The sequence below is a fragment of the Diplotaxodon limnothrissa genome, linkage group LG2 (genome assembly GCF_057381915.1).
Source record: "Diplotaxodon limnothrissa isolate DT_005_m linkage group LG2, D_limnothrissa_male_GT1.1, whole genome shotgun sequence".
Taxonomy (NCBI): domain Eukaryota; kingdom Metazoa; phylum Chordata; class Actinopteri; order Cichliformes; family Cichlidae; genus Diplotaxodon; species Diplotaxodon limnothrissa.
The window spans coordinates 36055338-36068353 of record NC_140597.1 but is presented as its reverse complement, the minus strand read 5'-3'; the positions used below and the strand labels follow the sequence as shown (position 1 = coordinate 36068353).

General features: G+C 39.9%; 1 protein-coding gene across 1 annotated transcript in view; it reads left to right on the top strand.

Moving 5' to 3' along the window:
* Nucleotides 1-13016, top strand: part of kdrl (kinase insert domain receptor like) — a 46797-nt gene extending 33781 nt beyond the window's left edge. Inside the window, exons 25-30 of the mRNA XM_085363222.1 lie at nt 2643-2742; nt 5124-5229; nt 7284-7402; nt 9341-9419; nt 9798-9898; nt 12434-13016. Coding sequence (XP_085219348.1) covers nt 2643-2742; nt 5124-5229; nt 7284-7402; nt 9341-9419; nt 9798-9898; nt 12434-12617 — 689 coding nt within the window. The 3' untranslated portion in view covers nt 12618-13016. The remainder of the gene's footprint in view (nt 1-2642; nt 2743-5123; nt 5230-7283; nt 7403-9340; nt 9420-9797; nt 9899-12433) is intronic.

The following is a 13016-nucleotide window of genomic DNA, read 5'->3' as shown; positions in this document are numbered from 1 at the left end:
GGGTTAAATTTGACAAATTGGAGCTCTACAGTATACTCTCTGTTATTTTATGAACCAAAAGTTTGTCAGTTCAGTTTTCTGAGTTCATGTATCCAGATTGTTAGTACAGTATTGATGCCAAACAATGTACTAGGTCTCTCATACTACAGGGTGGGCCATTTATACGGATACACTGTAATAAAATGGGAATGGTTGGTGATATTAAAGTCCTGTTTGTGGCACATTAGTATATGTGAGGGGGCAAACTCCTCAAGATGGGTGGTGACCATGGTGGCCATTTAGAAGTCGGCCATCTTGGATACAACTTTTGTTTTTTCAATAGGAAGAGGGCCATGCGACACATCAGACTTATTGGTAATGTCACAAGAAAAACAATGGTGTGCTTGGTGTATAAAAATCTACAGAATAAAGTTACGTTGAAACCAAGCACACCATTGTTTTTCTTGTGACATTACCAATAAGTTTGATATGTCACATGGCCCTCTTCCTATCCGGTTGTTCAGTGATGACACGACGAATCCTACTTCCAGGCCTAAAGTAGTCTGCGTTTAATATGGCTTTTGTGTTGTTAACATGTTTAATGTTATGTATTTTCTTCTATTTGATCTCAAAAAGCTCCTAAAACAGTCAGCGATCACTGTTGACCTCCCTCGGCTTTTATTACCGCTAATCATTTATTTAAGCTCAGTTTTTAAAACCTTAGGATGTAGCTACAGCCCAGCCCATGCAGCAGTATATGAATGACTAACCTCGTATTATGGATGGATTATCTCAGTTGTTCTCCTGGCTGAAGTTTGGTCCTTTTACAGCATCCTGCCATGTGATTACATTTGATCCTGACCACCGAGAACACTCACGTTAACTTTTATCGAGTGGAAAAAAAGTTAGCTTGTTTATATTATGCTAACATAGCTGTGTCGCTAGCGGTCACGTAGCACATCATTATATACCAGCTAGCCCAACTTCAGTCACCCTACAAACGTCACTGCTGTTTAGTTTTCTGTCTTCATTTATGTTGGAAGTGATAACAGAGCTGTACGTTTTAATTTGTTTCCAAAACCCCGCAGTCAGGACATGCTATATTGTATTTAGATAGAAGCTAGTGAGCTAACTCCCTGCTAACTTCTAACTCCGTTAAATGTCATAAATTCCGTTTTCATGGATGCCTGGATGTTAAACTCAATTGTTACACCTGGTAGAGCAGAACGCTGATCATTTTATTAAAGATGAAAGACTTTAGACAGTTTTTCAACTCTCAGTAATGCCATAGTGATCGTTTGATATATGGACCTGCAGCGGAGTTTAGGTCCAGACACGGCTAGTGACGTCAGACTGAACAACCAGATTGAAAAAACAAAGGTGGTATCCAAGATGGCCGACTTCTAAATGGCCACTATGGTCACCACCCATCTTGAGGTGTTTGCCCCCTCACATATACTAATGTGCCACAAAAAGGACTTTAATATCACCAACCATTCCCATGTTATTACGGGGTATCCATATAAATGGCCCACCCTATAGATTAGACCGATAAATGCTGATTAAAATTTTAAAGAATATAAAAATACCAAAGTATACTTTTTTCGTAATAAAACCAACTAAATATAACTTAGAAGGCAAGAGCAGTTTACAGTATGATATAATGAAATGGGTATTTTATTGCAAACTTTGCACATTAACGATACGTATTACACATGAATCAAATGTGAAATTCCTTCTATTTTACTTTGTAAATACTATAACAAAAATCCAGTCATGTACACTAAAAATATTTAGGTTAAAATTGTGCCATATGCATTAAAATTACATAGTGGATTAGTGCATCCATTTAAGTCCACGTTCAGGTTCTTGCTTTGTTTACACACAAACCCACACGTCAGGAAACACTGAATGGACATGAGCCGCATCTAGAAATATGATGACAGCTGGAGCTGACGTTGGGTATTTTACTTTCTGTGCAAAGCCGAATCTGTCGCTCTGTGTAAATCTGGGGAGCTGCAAAGATGATTTGTTGTATTATTCACTGGGATTGGAGCAAAGAAAAATATTACTTGATAATTCAGAAAACGGGCATTACTACCCTAAACCAGCAGACTGGGAATCTGATACCCATTAGTATTTCATGCTATGTTTTCATAGTAAACCAAGCATTAGAATTTTATACCCAACATTATAGTTCAAAGGTAAATAAAATGTCCCATTTGGTTGGTGAGTGATCCATTAGACAGTTTAACGAGTCTAAAAACATTACGGTTTGGCTGTATATCATTTTTAGCCAGAAGTCATTTATATTTCATTTAAATTGGTTTGAACACAGTTCTTATTACACTATCCAAATCTGAGAGAGATTTTTATGTGACAAAGCAAAGACCAGTAATTTATCTGTTTGGCTTGTGTTCACTTGAGTTATGTTAATATTGTGTCACTGCATATTATTTTTAATGTTTCAGTTAAAATAAGAAGTAGAATAAACTATTTTAGGTTTTCCTTTTCTTTAAATAATAAATGTAGATGTTTCATACTTTAATTAATCCAAAGGGATCATTTTCTCACATCTAAAATTCAGATGTAGTTATTTAATTGAACTGTGTTTGCGCCTTTATGTAAATAACAAATAACAAACCACGTTGTCTGTCTGTCAGGTGCCTCCCCATACCCGGGCGTCCAGATCGATGAAGACTTTTGCTGCAAACTCAAAGAGGGAACCAGGATGAGAGCGCCAGAATATGCTTCCTCTGAAATGTAAGAATTCAGGGTATCATCTTTCTTTAAAAACAAAAGAGGAGGTGTTTCTACCAAATGGGATGAAACGGTGAAGAAGGCAGTGTTCCTAAGAAATAACTTGAACTAAAGTGCTGAATATTGGTCTTATCCTGTAGGTCTGATTGGAAAAATCCAAGACTTATTTCATGAAACAAAAATACACCATATAGTTTGAAGGTGTGTTTATGTCTCAGGCAGTAACCTCCACATCACCGGCCATATGTTCTCCTTTCAAAGAAAATAAGCCCTGTCATATCAGTCTGCAGCTAAGAGGAGGTCTTGTTTCCTTCTCCCTCTTTGCACTGCACCAGCAGGTCAGGGGTGCTGGATAAAAATTCTGCTCTCGGAGTTGCAGGAGGAAATATTAGCTGGTGATTCACTACAGCGGCATGCTTGGAGCTGTGAAGCGTTTTCTGACTGACAGCGGTGCAGAGGAAATTTAGCACTTAATTCAAATGCCTACTTTGGAGGCCTGACGAGGAGGGTTTTTTTTATTCTTTTTCGAAAGGATTGGAGGATTCAGATAGACATAAATATGTGCAGGAGAACACAGAGCCCCCTCTTTGGTGTCAGTTCTGTCAGTTCGTAAAGCAGCAAGTGAAACTTTTTTTTGTGATACGCCTCGTGTAGTCGCTCTGCAACTGATCCGAACCCTGCAGAGCTCTGCAGCTCTCGCTGAACACGTGTGCATATGTTGTGTCTGGATTTCATTTAACACGCCTCACTTACTTAAAATTCACAAGTTGCATTTTTTTTGAAAGAATAATGCTGCACGTCCGCTTAGTAATGATATGCTATCAAAAGCTTCAGAATGTTGCCAAGTAAAGGTAACTGGATTAATCTATCAGCTCTGCCTGGCCATGATTGGAAACGATTCACTCAATCTAATCCAGACCGTAGATTTCAGTTAGGGCACATGATCTGTAGATGCAGACCTACTGGTGCCAAAAATCCCTCATATTTTCCATCTCAGTTCAGTTAGCTCATTGTCTAAAATAGTGTAGGGTTGCCAAATTACATATTTTGCATTTTTATGGCTGTGGGGCCTGCATGTAATTTAAAGTTAAGATAAAAAAAACCCCAGTTAATATCACTTTAAATAGGATGCACAGGAATTCATGCAGAGTCATTGGGGTGAATTATGGTGATCCCCGTGAGATTTTTACAGTTGATCTCTAATCCCAGGTTATGACACCTTGACCTTCGTCCCAAACTCAGAATATAAGAATGATTAAAACCACATGAGGTTTCAGGGAGCGCCATTTAATTTGTGTTCTCACAGCCCTGATTCATCAGGAATGTTGTCTCCCGCCTGCTAATAAGATCCCCCGTCCTGATGCATTGCGCAAGAATTTAAACAGAGTGGGAGCACAATAAATAGGATGCTCATTTCCCATCCTACTGCATTTGCCCAACCGGATGAAGTAGTTCACTTCTTCAGAATCTTTCCCCCTCAGAAACACCAGACTCCCTCAAGACCTCTAAACATGTGGGCCTATGCTATTTATTCTCATTACGGACCAGCCAGGAAATGTGGTTTAAATTGTGCAGTCATACAATGTGTCTACTTCCTCCTCAATGATATGCATGAGGGCTGTGATCATGCTCCCTACATCCTGTCACTGTTAAGAGGGCTAGCACCTGGTAGAGTGCACTCTGTATTAATCAAGGTGGGAATCCCAGTATCTCTGCTTCTTCGATGCGAGGATATTGGGTTGATATACCAACAGACCAACTGCTTTTCCAACTCCTAAGACCTGAGATTGACTAAATATAATGGCAAAATGTAATAACAATGGCTATGTTTACATAAAACGTAAGATCTCTGGAGGGAATGTGGTAGCTGCTGTAGCTGAAAGCAGAAAAGGGTCTGCCATTGATTGATCCCAATCAGTAGTGTGCTGTGAATATAATTTAAACAGGAGCTGAGGTGCTCTGTTTCAAAATTCCTTCACGAAATGTAGCTGGACATTGCAATGGAAAATCACATTAAAGCTCTGAGTTTTCCCACATGGGCAGAGAGGTTGACAGCTTTTCAGAGACCTGAGCGAGGCTGTGTGTTTTTCACACCCAAAACCAGAACAGAGACTGATACAGTCCCAGAGGCTCGAGATTTACTGACAATACAGAAGCGTATGTGTGGCAGTTGGTTTAGAGGTGGACCACATGTGGTTGCTCAGTGAAAAGAGGTTTGTTTATAAGTGGTGAAAGAGACAAAGAGCCACGACTCTGGAGGTCGATGTTTTTCTTCCTGAAGGTGCTACATTTTACAATACATCAACCCAAATATACCGAATGTTGTTCTTGGCTTTGACATTAAGTGTATCCATCCAGTATTTATCTTTGCTCTTTCCTCACAGATATCAGACCATGCTGGACTGCTGGCAGGGTGAGCCACAGCAGAGGCCGACCTTCACTGAGCTGGTGGAAAGGCTGGGAGACTTGCTTCAGGCTAGTGTGCAACAGGTATGATGGGCAAAACTTAACCAATTAAACACTGCAAATTATAGAGTTCACGTCTCACTGTTTAAACACCAGACTGTTCTGATCTGCCATCAGGCTTGGGCGTGAACTGAAACTGCGAGTTTATGAGGATATACCAGAGATTTATTGAAGTGTTTTTACTGAGAAGTGTGGATATATTTCAAATTTAAATCCCCACATCAGGGAGGATTTCTGACCATGTTGCGGTTTTATACAAGAACAGTTTTACCAATATTAGTTACCAGATTTACAGGATGAGTCACAAGCACTGCTTGTGATTAACAGGGGGGGAAAAAACAAAAGTTGAAGTGTTTTGCTCGCTGTAACTGAGAAGGGAAACAAAAGTCAGCACAAACACTTGGCTCTCCTTGAAATGGCACCATCGGTTGTGTAGAGGAACAACACTTCAAAACACGTGGGAAAAAAACAATGTAATTGTTAGTGTGACACATGATAACATTGTCTGGTGTCAAATGACACAGACTGTTACAAAGCTGAACAGCTCTTTGTTATGACTGGGTCAACAAAGACAAGAACAAGTCGTAATGTTTAGTTTTTTGGGCAAATATTTGACACCGAAATGAGATGAAACACACCTGAGAGTCCAGAAAACCTTTTTACTTGCAGATATTTTGACTTGACAGAACAGTGGCTATGCTTGCATTAACATTGCCTTCACTCTGTTAAAGCACAAAGGGGAAATTAGCATGAGGCTAACGGTCTGTGGCTGATCTACTGACAATGCATAATTTACCAACAAAGACAAAGCCAATTTGTTTGGATAATAACCAGCTTATTACCAAGAGAACACGAAACATTATTTACCAATAGAGCCTGAACTGTATTATTAAAGTTATTGTTACTATCCATTGTGCAAAAATATGAAAAAGCAATTTTTTCCACATTTCTATGTGATGTTGCAGCTTTTTAATTAAAATCAGCGCTGTGCACACAAGTATACTGGCAGGTATGTAAGAGATGTGACACATAGAGAAATCAAGTTTTCATTGTGACTTAAAAACCTGAAACACTGCAAAACTGCTCATCCCACTGTAAAAAGTAATTTTACTCAGTTGACACCACACTGCTTTAAATCCCAACAGTAGCTTCATAATGCCAAAAGAAGGCTTTGCACTGCCACAGACCATTAGTAAATCAGGCCAAAAGTGTCCCATTAGAGCGTGATTGGCGCTGAAACTGAAGCAGCTAAGTGAAATTTTACACCTGAGTTCCCGTGCTGCTAAAAAGGCTTGGAAGACTAAATTACACTCACTCTTAATAAAGTCGCTTTCTATGGCTTGCATGCCTGCATGTGTCAAAAAGACTAAAACCAGAGTGGATCCATGCAGACTCTGATGAAGGCAGTCTGCTCGCCTGCCGTGTACGTTAAGTGCACCTGAAGGCTGTTTGTCTTCTTAACCTTACAGCCTACGTTTAAAATTGACGTTTAAAACAAAAGGCCTCATTTTTTGATGGAAGAGTAGCAGCGACTGAAGCTGATGAATGTATATTTAAGAAAGACGATTGCTTATCAGCTGTCAATGTGGATAGAAAACTGGTTAAAACCTGAACAAAACCGGACCACTTACAGTCATCAGGAACCACAAGGCATCTTTCTTTCACAGAAGTAAACAGGCCTTTTTCCATAATGTACATTACTGCAGACAGATAGCTACACAGAGGAATTACATTTCACGTCTTTGGAGGACTGTAGATTGTCCAGTTAAGTAATAAGAGACACAAATGAGGCCACATATCACATCACATCAAATGAAAACTGTTGCATTACAAATGAGTCTGTGAACGTTACTTTCATGAGAAACAGAACAGAAAGAACAGACTTTCATTACTAAAGCTTGTGTAACAAGAAGCTCGGTCATGAACTCTCCTGCTACTTGTTCCAGCTTCATGAATATGGTTATGGATTTTGGAGCCATGAGCCTGGTTTCTTTGGCAGCTCACCACAACCTATGGAAGTTTGTGTTTGTGCAGAGCGCATAGCATCAATCATAAACCTTCTTGTTTCGTTGATTTAGGAGGGTAAGCACTACATACCCATCAACACAGCCTTGCTGGCAAAGGTGGGAGACCAGACTGTTCCAGTATCGTCAGAGGAGACACGGCCAACCTCCCACCGCGACTCAGGGAGCAACTGGTAAGAAGATGGAGTATTTTTCATGGACTAGTTTTCATAAATCACACTAAAATACTCACGGACACATGTGCTTTCCTCCCTGCTATGGTACTGACAATACACAAGCACTGGCACTGGTGCTGTAAAGAGTTTAATTGACCCCTACAGGTCTGCAGACTGCAAATTTGCAGGAGTTGCCATGAAATTTTGTGCAGATTTAAATCTACTTTAATCTTGCACATGAAAAATAACATATACTTCACCCTCCACCCAACACTACACCTGCACCAATATTATTATAATATATCATAAAACAAAAAACTAACACTAAAAATAAGCAAATATAAACAAAATAAGCAAATGCAATCAAGAAGCTGAGCATAATCTAAATTTTAAATGAAAACTTAATAAATCCTAAACTATTAATGTCCTAGTACAGAAATTGGTGGACTAATCCTTTTACTTTTGAGATTTCTTTTTATTTTCTTTCTATTTTTATATGAATTTTTAACTTGAAGATGCCCCGCTGTTTCTATTCTCTGAATTATTGAGGTTTAGTAGCAATGCAAATAGATAAATACTCACTCACTCAAGATGGAAAAGCCACCTGCATCACGATGGAGTTTGTTGGCCAAATGGCGGTGGGGTTTTTATATATCAGAATGTGTTCAGTAAACTACAAATTTCTGAAAACGTTTTAAGAGATATTAAATGTAAAAAAAAAATACTGCATTCTTTTTTAAGTGGCTAGCAGCGGGCGACTCCACTGGTTCCATTAAAAAAAAAAAAGTCAACTTGCACAGAAGCTTTATTGTGTTTGAATATTGAACACAGTAAACATTTCTTGATGAATTTATGCACTTGACCACTAGTTTCAGTTAGTGTGCAATGTCCCTTAATTTTAATAGTCCAATCCAAACACAGTGATTTGAGCTGAAGCTCTAAAACTGGAAACCAAATCACAGTGGCTTTGTCCCTCTTTCATTTCCAGTCTGTGATAGACATTCAGGGTCTAGAAATGTTGTTGTTCCCCAGAATTCCCGTCTGTCACCCCTGTGAGTTTTAATGTCTTCCATTGAAATTTAGAAGAAACATTAATTCCTCCTTCAGGATTACATGTGATAACTTTCCCTCTCTTATCTACTAATGCAGAACTGTCATCAAGTCAAACTTTATATTTGTCCAATATTCGGTTTTATGAATTACAGCCCCACAGGGCTGCTAGATTGGCTGCAGTCTCTTTTAGTCTTCTTGGCTCAAGTCTGTTGCACTCCCCAGTGAACTTGTTAAGTCATTCAAAGGAAATCCATCACCTTGTCCTACGTACATGTAAACCAATCCTCAGACTGTACAGGCAAACAGCGCAGAGTCTGTTTTGCGAAGGAAATACCTCAATCGTTTTTTTAACTGAAAAATATCTAAAACAATTATTGTTCCCATAACGTTCAGACTAAACTCAACCAGGAGAACGTTTAGGTCCAACCTGAGGACAATGAGAGACCCGATTGGCATGTGATAAGAAATACACAGACGTCAGCTCGATGGTCTGCGAGCCTTCAGTGTTGTGGCTCCTGCGAGGTATTTCCTCAGAAACTATAAAGCGAGGCTTCAGGATTTATGTCCACTTAAAATAATATTTGTTGAGCTGTTGGATTTTCTCAAGTCCCCCAAGTGTGTTTTTGGAAGAGGTGCTGAAACACAGTAATGACAGCTACCCTTTAAGTTAAATTAAGCTGCTGTTTTAGCCTCTGAGCATTGAAATGCAAAGCAAACAAGGTGTGTTTTCAAAGTACAATGTCATAGATGCACCACATTGTTGACGCAAGTGATTAAGTTCCTCTGGTTTTGTTGCTGAACTTGGCCTTTCAGCTCCAGTGTAATCAAAGGACTCTCTGAACTGAATGTTTAAAGGTGGGTTGGAGTCTTAACCCAAGATTTGTTTTTGTTTTTTGCTTCCAGGAATATTAAGATCCGTCCCGCCAGCGTAAAAACCTTTGATGAGGTTATGATGGAGGACGGAACAAGTGAGAACCACGAGGTAAATTATTAGGCATGAAATTAAACCTGAAACACACAAAATATGCACATCATTCAGTACAACTTATCCTTTATTTGATTTCAGCTCCACATTTGACTGTTACATACAGTGACAGCTAAACCTTAATGATATGTTTCAGATTTTTGACTCATAAATCCTCCTCTTACCTACTTTAGCTACATTTGGTTAGTTATAACAGAGCCAGGTTTCCTGCAGCAGTTAGATGCTATTGCTTTTATTTGCTAAAGTTAGCTGGAATTTGTTATAAGTTATAATAATTAAAATGTAAATGCATTAAATTGAGTCACATGTTTTAATTTCTATGTACAGCATTGGTTTTAAGTATTCAATCTCTGCTTGTCGATCAATCTTCATTAGGGTCATTCAGACAGCGGGATGGGCCTTTTGTCTGACAACATGAAGACACTAATGCGCTTTGAGTCGTTGGCAGGCCGACCTCTGAGCATCATGGCTCTGGCGTACGTATGCTGCACCCCTCCTCATGCCCCCGTCAGTGACAGATCAGCACACACAAACACACTGTGAGAGACTCAGAGTACCTGCTTGGAAACCTCCCCGCTGTGCAGGAATGTAGACGCTATAACTGTCTTCGGCCTAAGTTTCTTCAGCCTAAAAAAATAAGTAATTGGCCAGTTTTCCCTTTTGTCTGGAGAACCCATGCGTGAGGAATAGGAGCACAAAGGAAAAGTGGTGGGGAAAAAAGCTTGAAGGTGACAATCTGAAGGACTGACCACAAAAGCAGGCCGACGTTTGGCTGTTTTTAAGAGCGAGTACTAAAATCTCTTTGTTTCCAAAGAGTCCTGAATGAGATACCTCCCAGCCTGATTTAAGTTGTGACTCATGGCTGTCTGCTACAATCCAACACCAGGCAACAAATACAAATAATCTCAAAGGAGTGACGTAGACAAACTGCAAAATCCAGCTGATCGTTTGATGATTTAAAGATGTTGTTCTTCTAAACTGCTGTAAAGACCCGGAGACAATATGTTCTCACTTTAGAGTTTATTCTAGGAAAAACATCTGATATTGCCGAGATTTTCTCATGCAGCTTTCTGCCGGCATCTTAAGGTTTACATGTGAAGCTTGGTGACAGGGCTAATTTACAGGGTCACACCTCTGAGCTCAGTAATTACACTTTAAACCTTTTCCTATTATTCTGCTGCTCCCTGCACAGTAGCGACTATTAATACTCCTTCAAAGTCCTGTGGCTTACACTCAAGGGGTTTAAAAGAGCAACAGTGGTAAAGTAAACTGTTCTAGAGCAAATCTTTCCAATCTCTCTTAAGCTCAAGCAAAAAGCAGGCTAAAGTTGTGAAAGCAACATAAAAGCACTTATAAATTATTAAGAGAGACTGTGTAAAAAAAACTGAGACACTCTTAGCAGAGTTAATGACACTCTGAAGCCCTGTAACCTGTAACTGATTTAGAGCTTGCCAGACTTCGACAAACACCCACTCAGAGTCTCCTCTAGATTTCAAAACCTGAAGTCGAGGAGTCATTGCAGGCCTGCTTGTCCCATCAGGGCCTCGGCATGGTAGGAAAAATGAGTCCAGGCATCCAGAGAATGACTTTTATTTTAAGGGGAGGACTTCCTTGCTGGGCAACCACTCAATCACTGCCACCTTTGAACTCAGGAGGGTTTTACATGGCTCTCCCCCGCTGTAGTGCTTTGTATGACGGTCCACCTGACACTCACCCAGGCCTCACCATTCCTCCAGCCTCACTTCCCTCTGCTTATGATTGGTGCTGATTATGCAGAGAATGTTGCCTCAGCACAATGTGGTATATTATTAAGAGACACCCCAGCTCATATTCAAGCAACTTTGATTTAAACATGTGAACAGCTGGGAAACAGTCTGCTGATGGCTTTAGCACAGCTTAAAGTGACTTTTATTTCCTTTGGTCCAACTGGACCTCCTCCCTGCCCTTGGCACTGCCTAAACAACAACTCTGTACTATTGTTTTCTTTACTTTTGATGTCTAATTTAACAGGTAGTTTATTCATCAGCATAAAATTCCAGTACAGGGTTGTCACTTCCCCCCACTGGGCACTGACCCTTTAGCCCTGAGAGAGGAGGTCCGGGAACCCCTAGCAACACCAAGACAATAAGAGGCAATTACTCATATTGTAGTCAAGCAGAAAAGCTCAAGATGATTGATTGCATCATACGTTTGGTTGATGGTAGCTTCACAGGGGGGATTTTTTTTTAAAATCTTAATCAAGGAATATCACAAGAGCCTCCTACTGTGAGAGCAATCAAATGAAGTTGTCATGAGGGAAGGCAACCTTGATATTAAGCACAGAGCATTTAAGTGCATAGGCTATTGTGTAGCAATCCCCACGCATGGAAACAAATTACACACCATTTAAACTTGTCTTTAATTTTTAAAAAAATGTAATCTTCTTGCTACTTCCCACTTTTCCAAATTTGCCTGATGAGGTGTCCCATTATTCACTGATATGACTATGTTTTCTGTAAAAGGTCATAAATGTTTGTCACCATTTTCCAAAGCCAAAACCAACCGTAGTAATAGGAAATGTACGGAAAATCTGATTTCTTAAATAGTTGATTAAAACTCATATCGTGGTTAAAAATGCGGTTTTAAGGAGCGGTCCTCGCCAACAGCGAAGAGAAGATGCTGTTAAGAATACATGCAAGCAAGAAAAGCTTTATTCTTATAGCACATTTTAGTACAGTGCACTGCACAAAGTAAAAGCTACCATGGAGATGTAAGGCACAAAACTGTATAGATAGATGTACACGAGTAAACAAATACAAACAAGTGAAAAAAACATCCGGTTTTTTGGGGCAAACGTTTCCGGCCACGTTCATTTTTTTTCATTCATGTATGAACACAGATAAGAAGAACCACGCCCAATCGTAGAGGTTTAAATTTAATCAGTAACTTTGAGTTGAAAAACATATTTAGAGGTGTAAGCTTATGACAATAAGTATGTGTAACTAACGAGGTATATCTCTGTGTGGCTTCAGGATGAAGGCAGCGAGTAAGAGTAAAGAGTCCATGCTGTGTGACGCAGAGAAGGAGAAATACCAGCCCATCGTCCCCCCTCTGGACTTCAGTCTGGACGACTCGTCTCTAGACGCCAGCCTCGAGTGTCACAGCCCGCCGCCTGACTATAACACCGTGGTGCGCTACTCCACCCCTCCTGTGTAACCTCCCGTTTTGTCCCTGGAGAATCTGAGAGTGACAACCTCAAGGCCTCTGGCTTTGCCCTCCTCTGTTTTGACTCTTATCTCCGGATCGTTTCTCTAGCAACACTTGAGTGTGAAATACGAAAGGACGCTCATGAATCAGCTTGACCGTGATTTTTTTTTCTTCCTACTTCAAGGAAGGCTGTTAACTGGTGACTTCTCTCCAGTTTGAAGGCAACATTAAAGCTGCTGGTCCGGTCCACGTTCACTGTAATATGGCAAACAGCTAAAAACAGGCTCAGGTATTTCTTTGATCTACTGTGAAACAAACCGCAATGATTTCACTTTGAACAAGCTACAGCGTTTAGAGATGAAAAAGCCTTAAAAGAAAAGAGAGAGGATTCCTTAGACCTTTCAAATT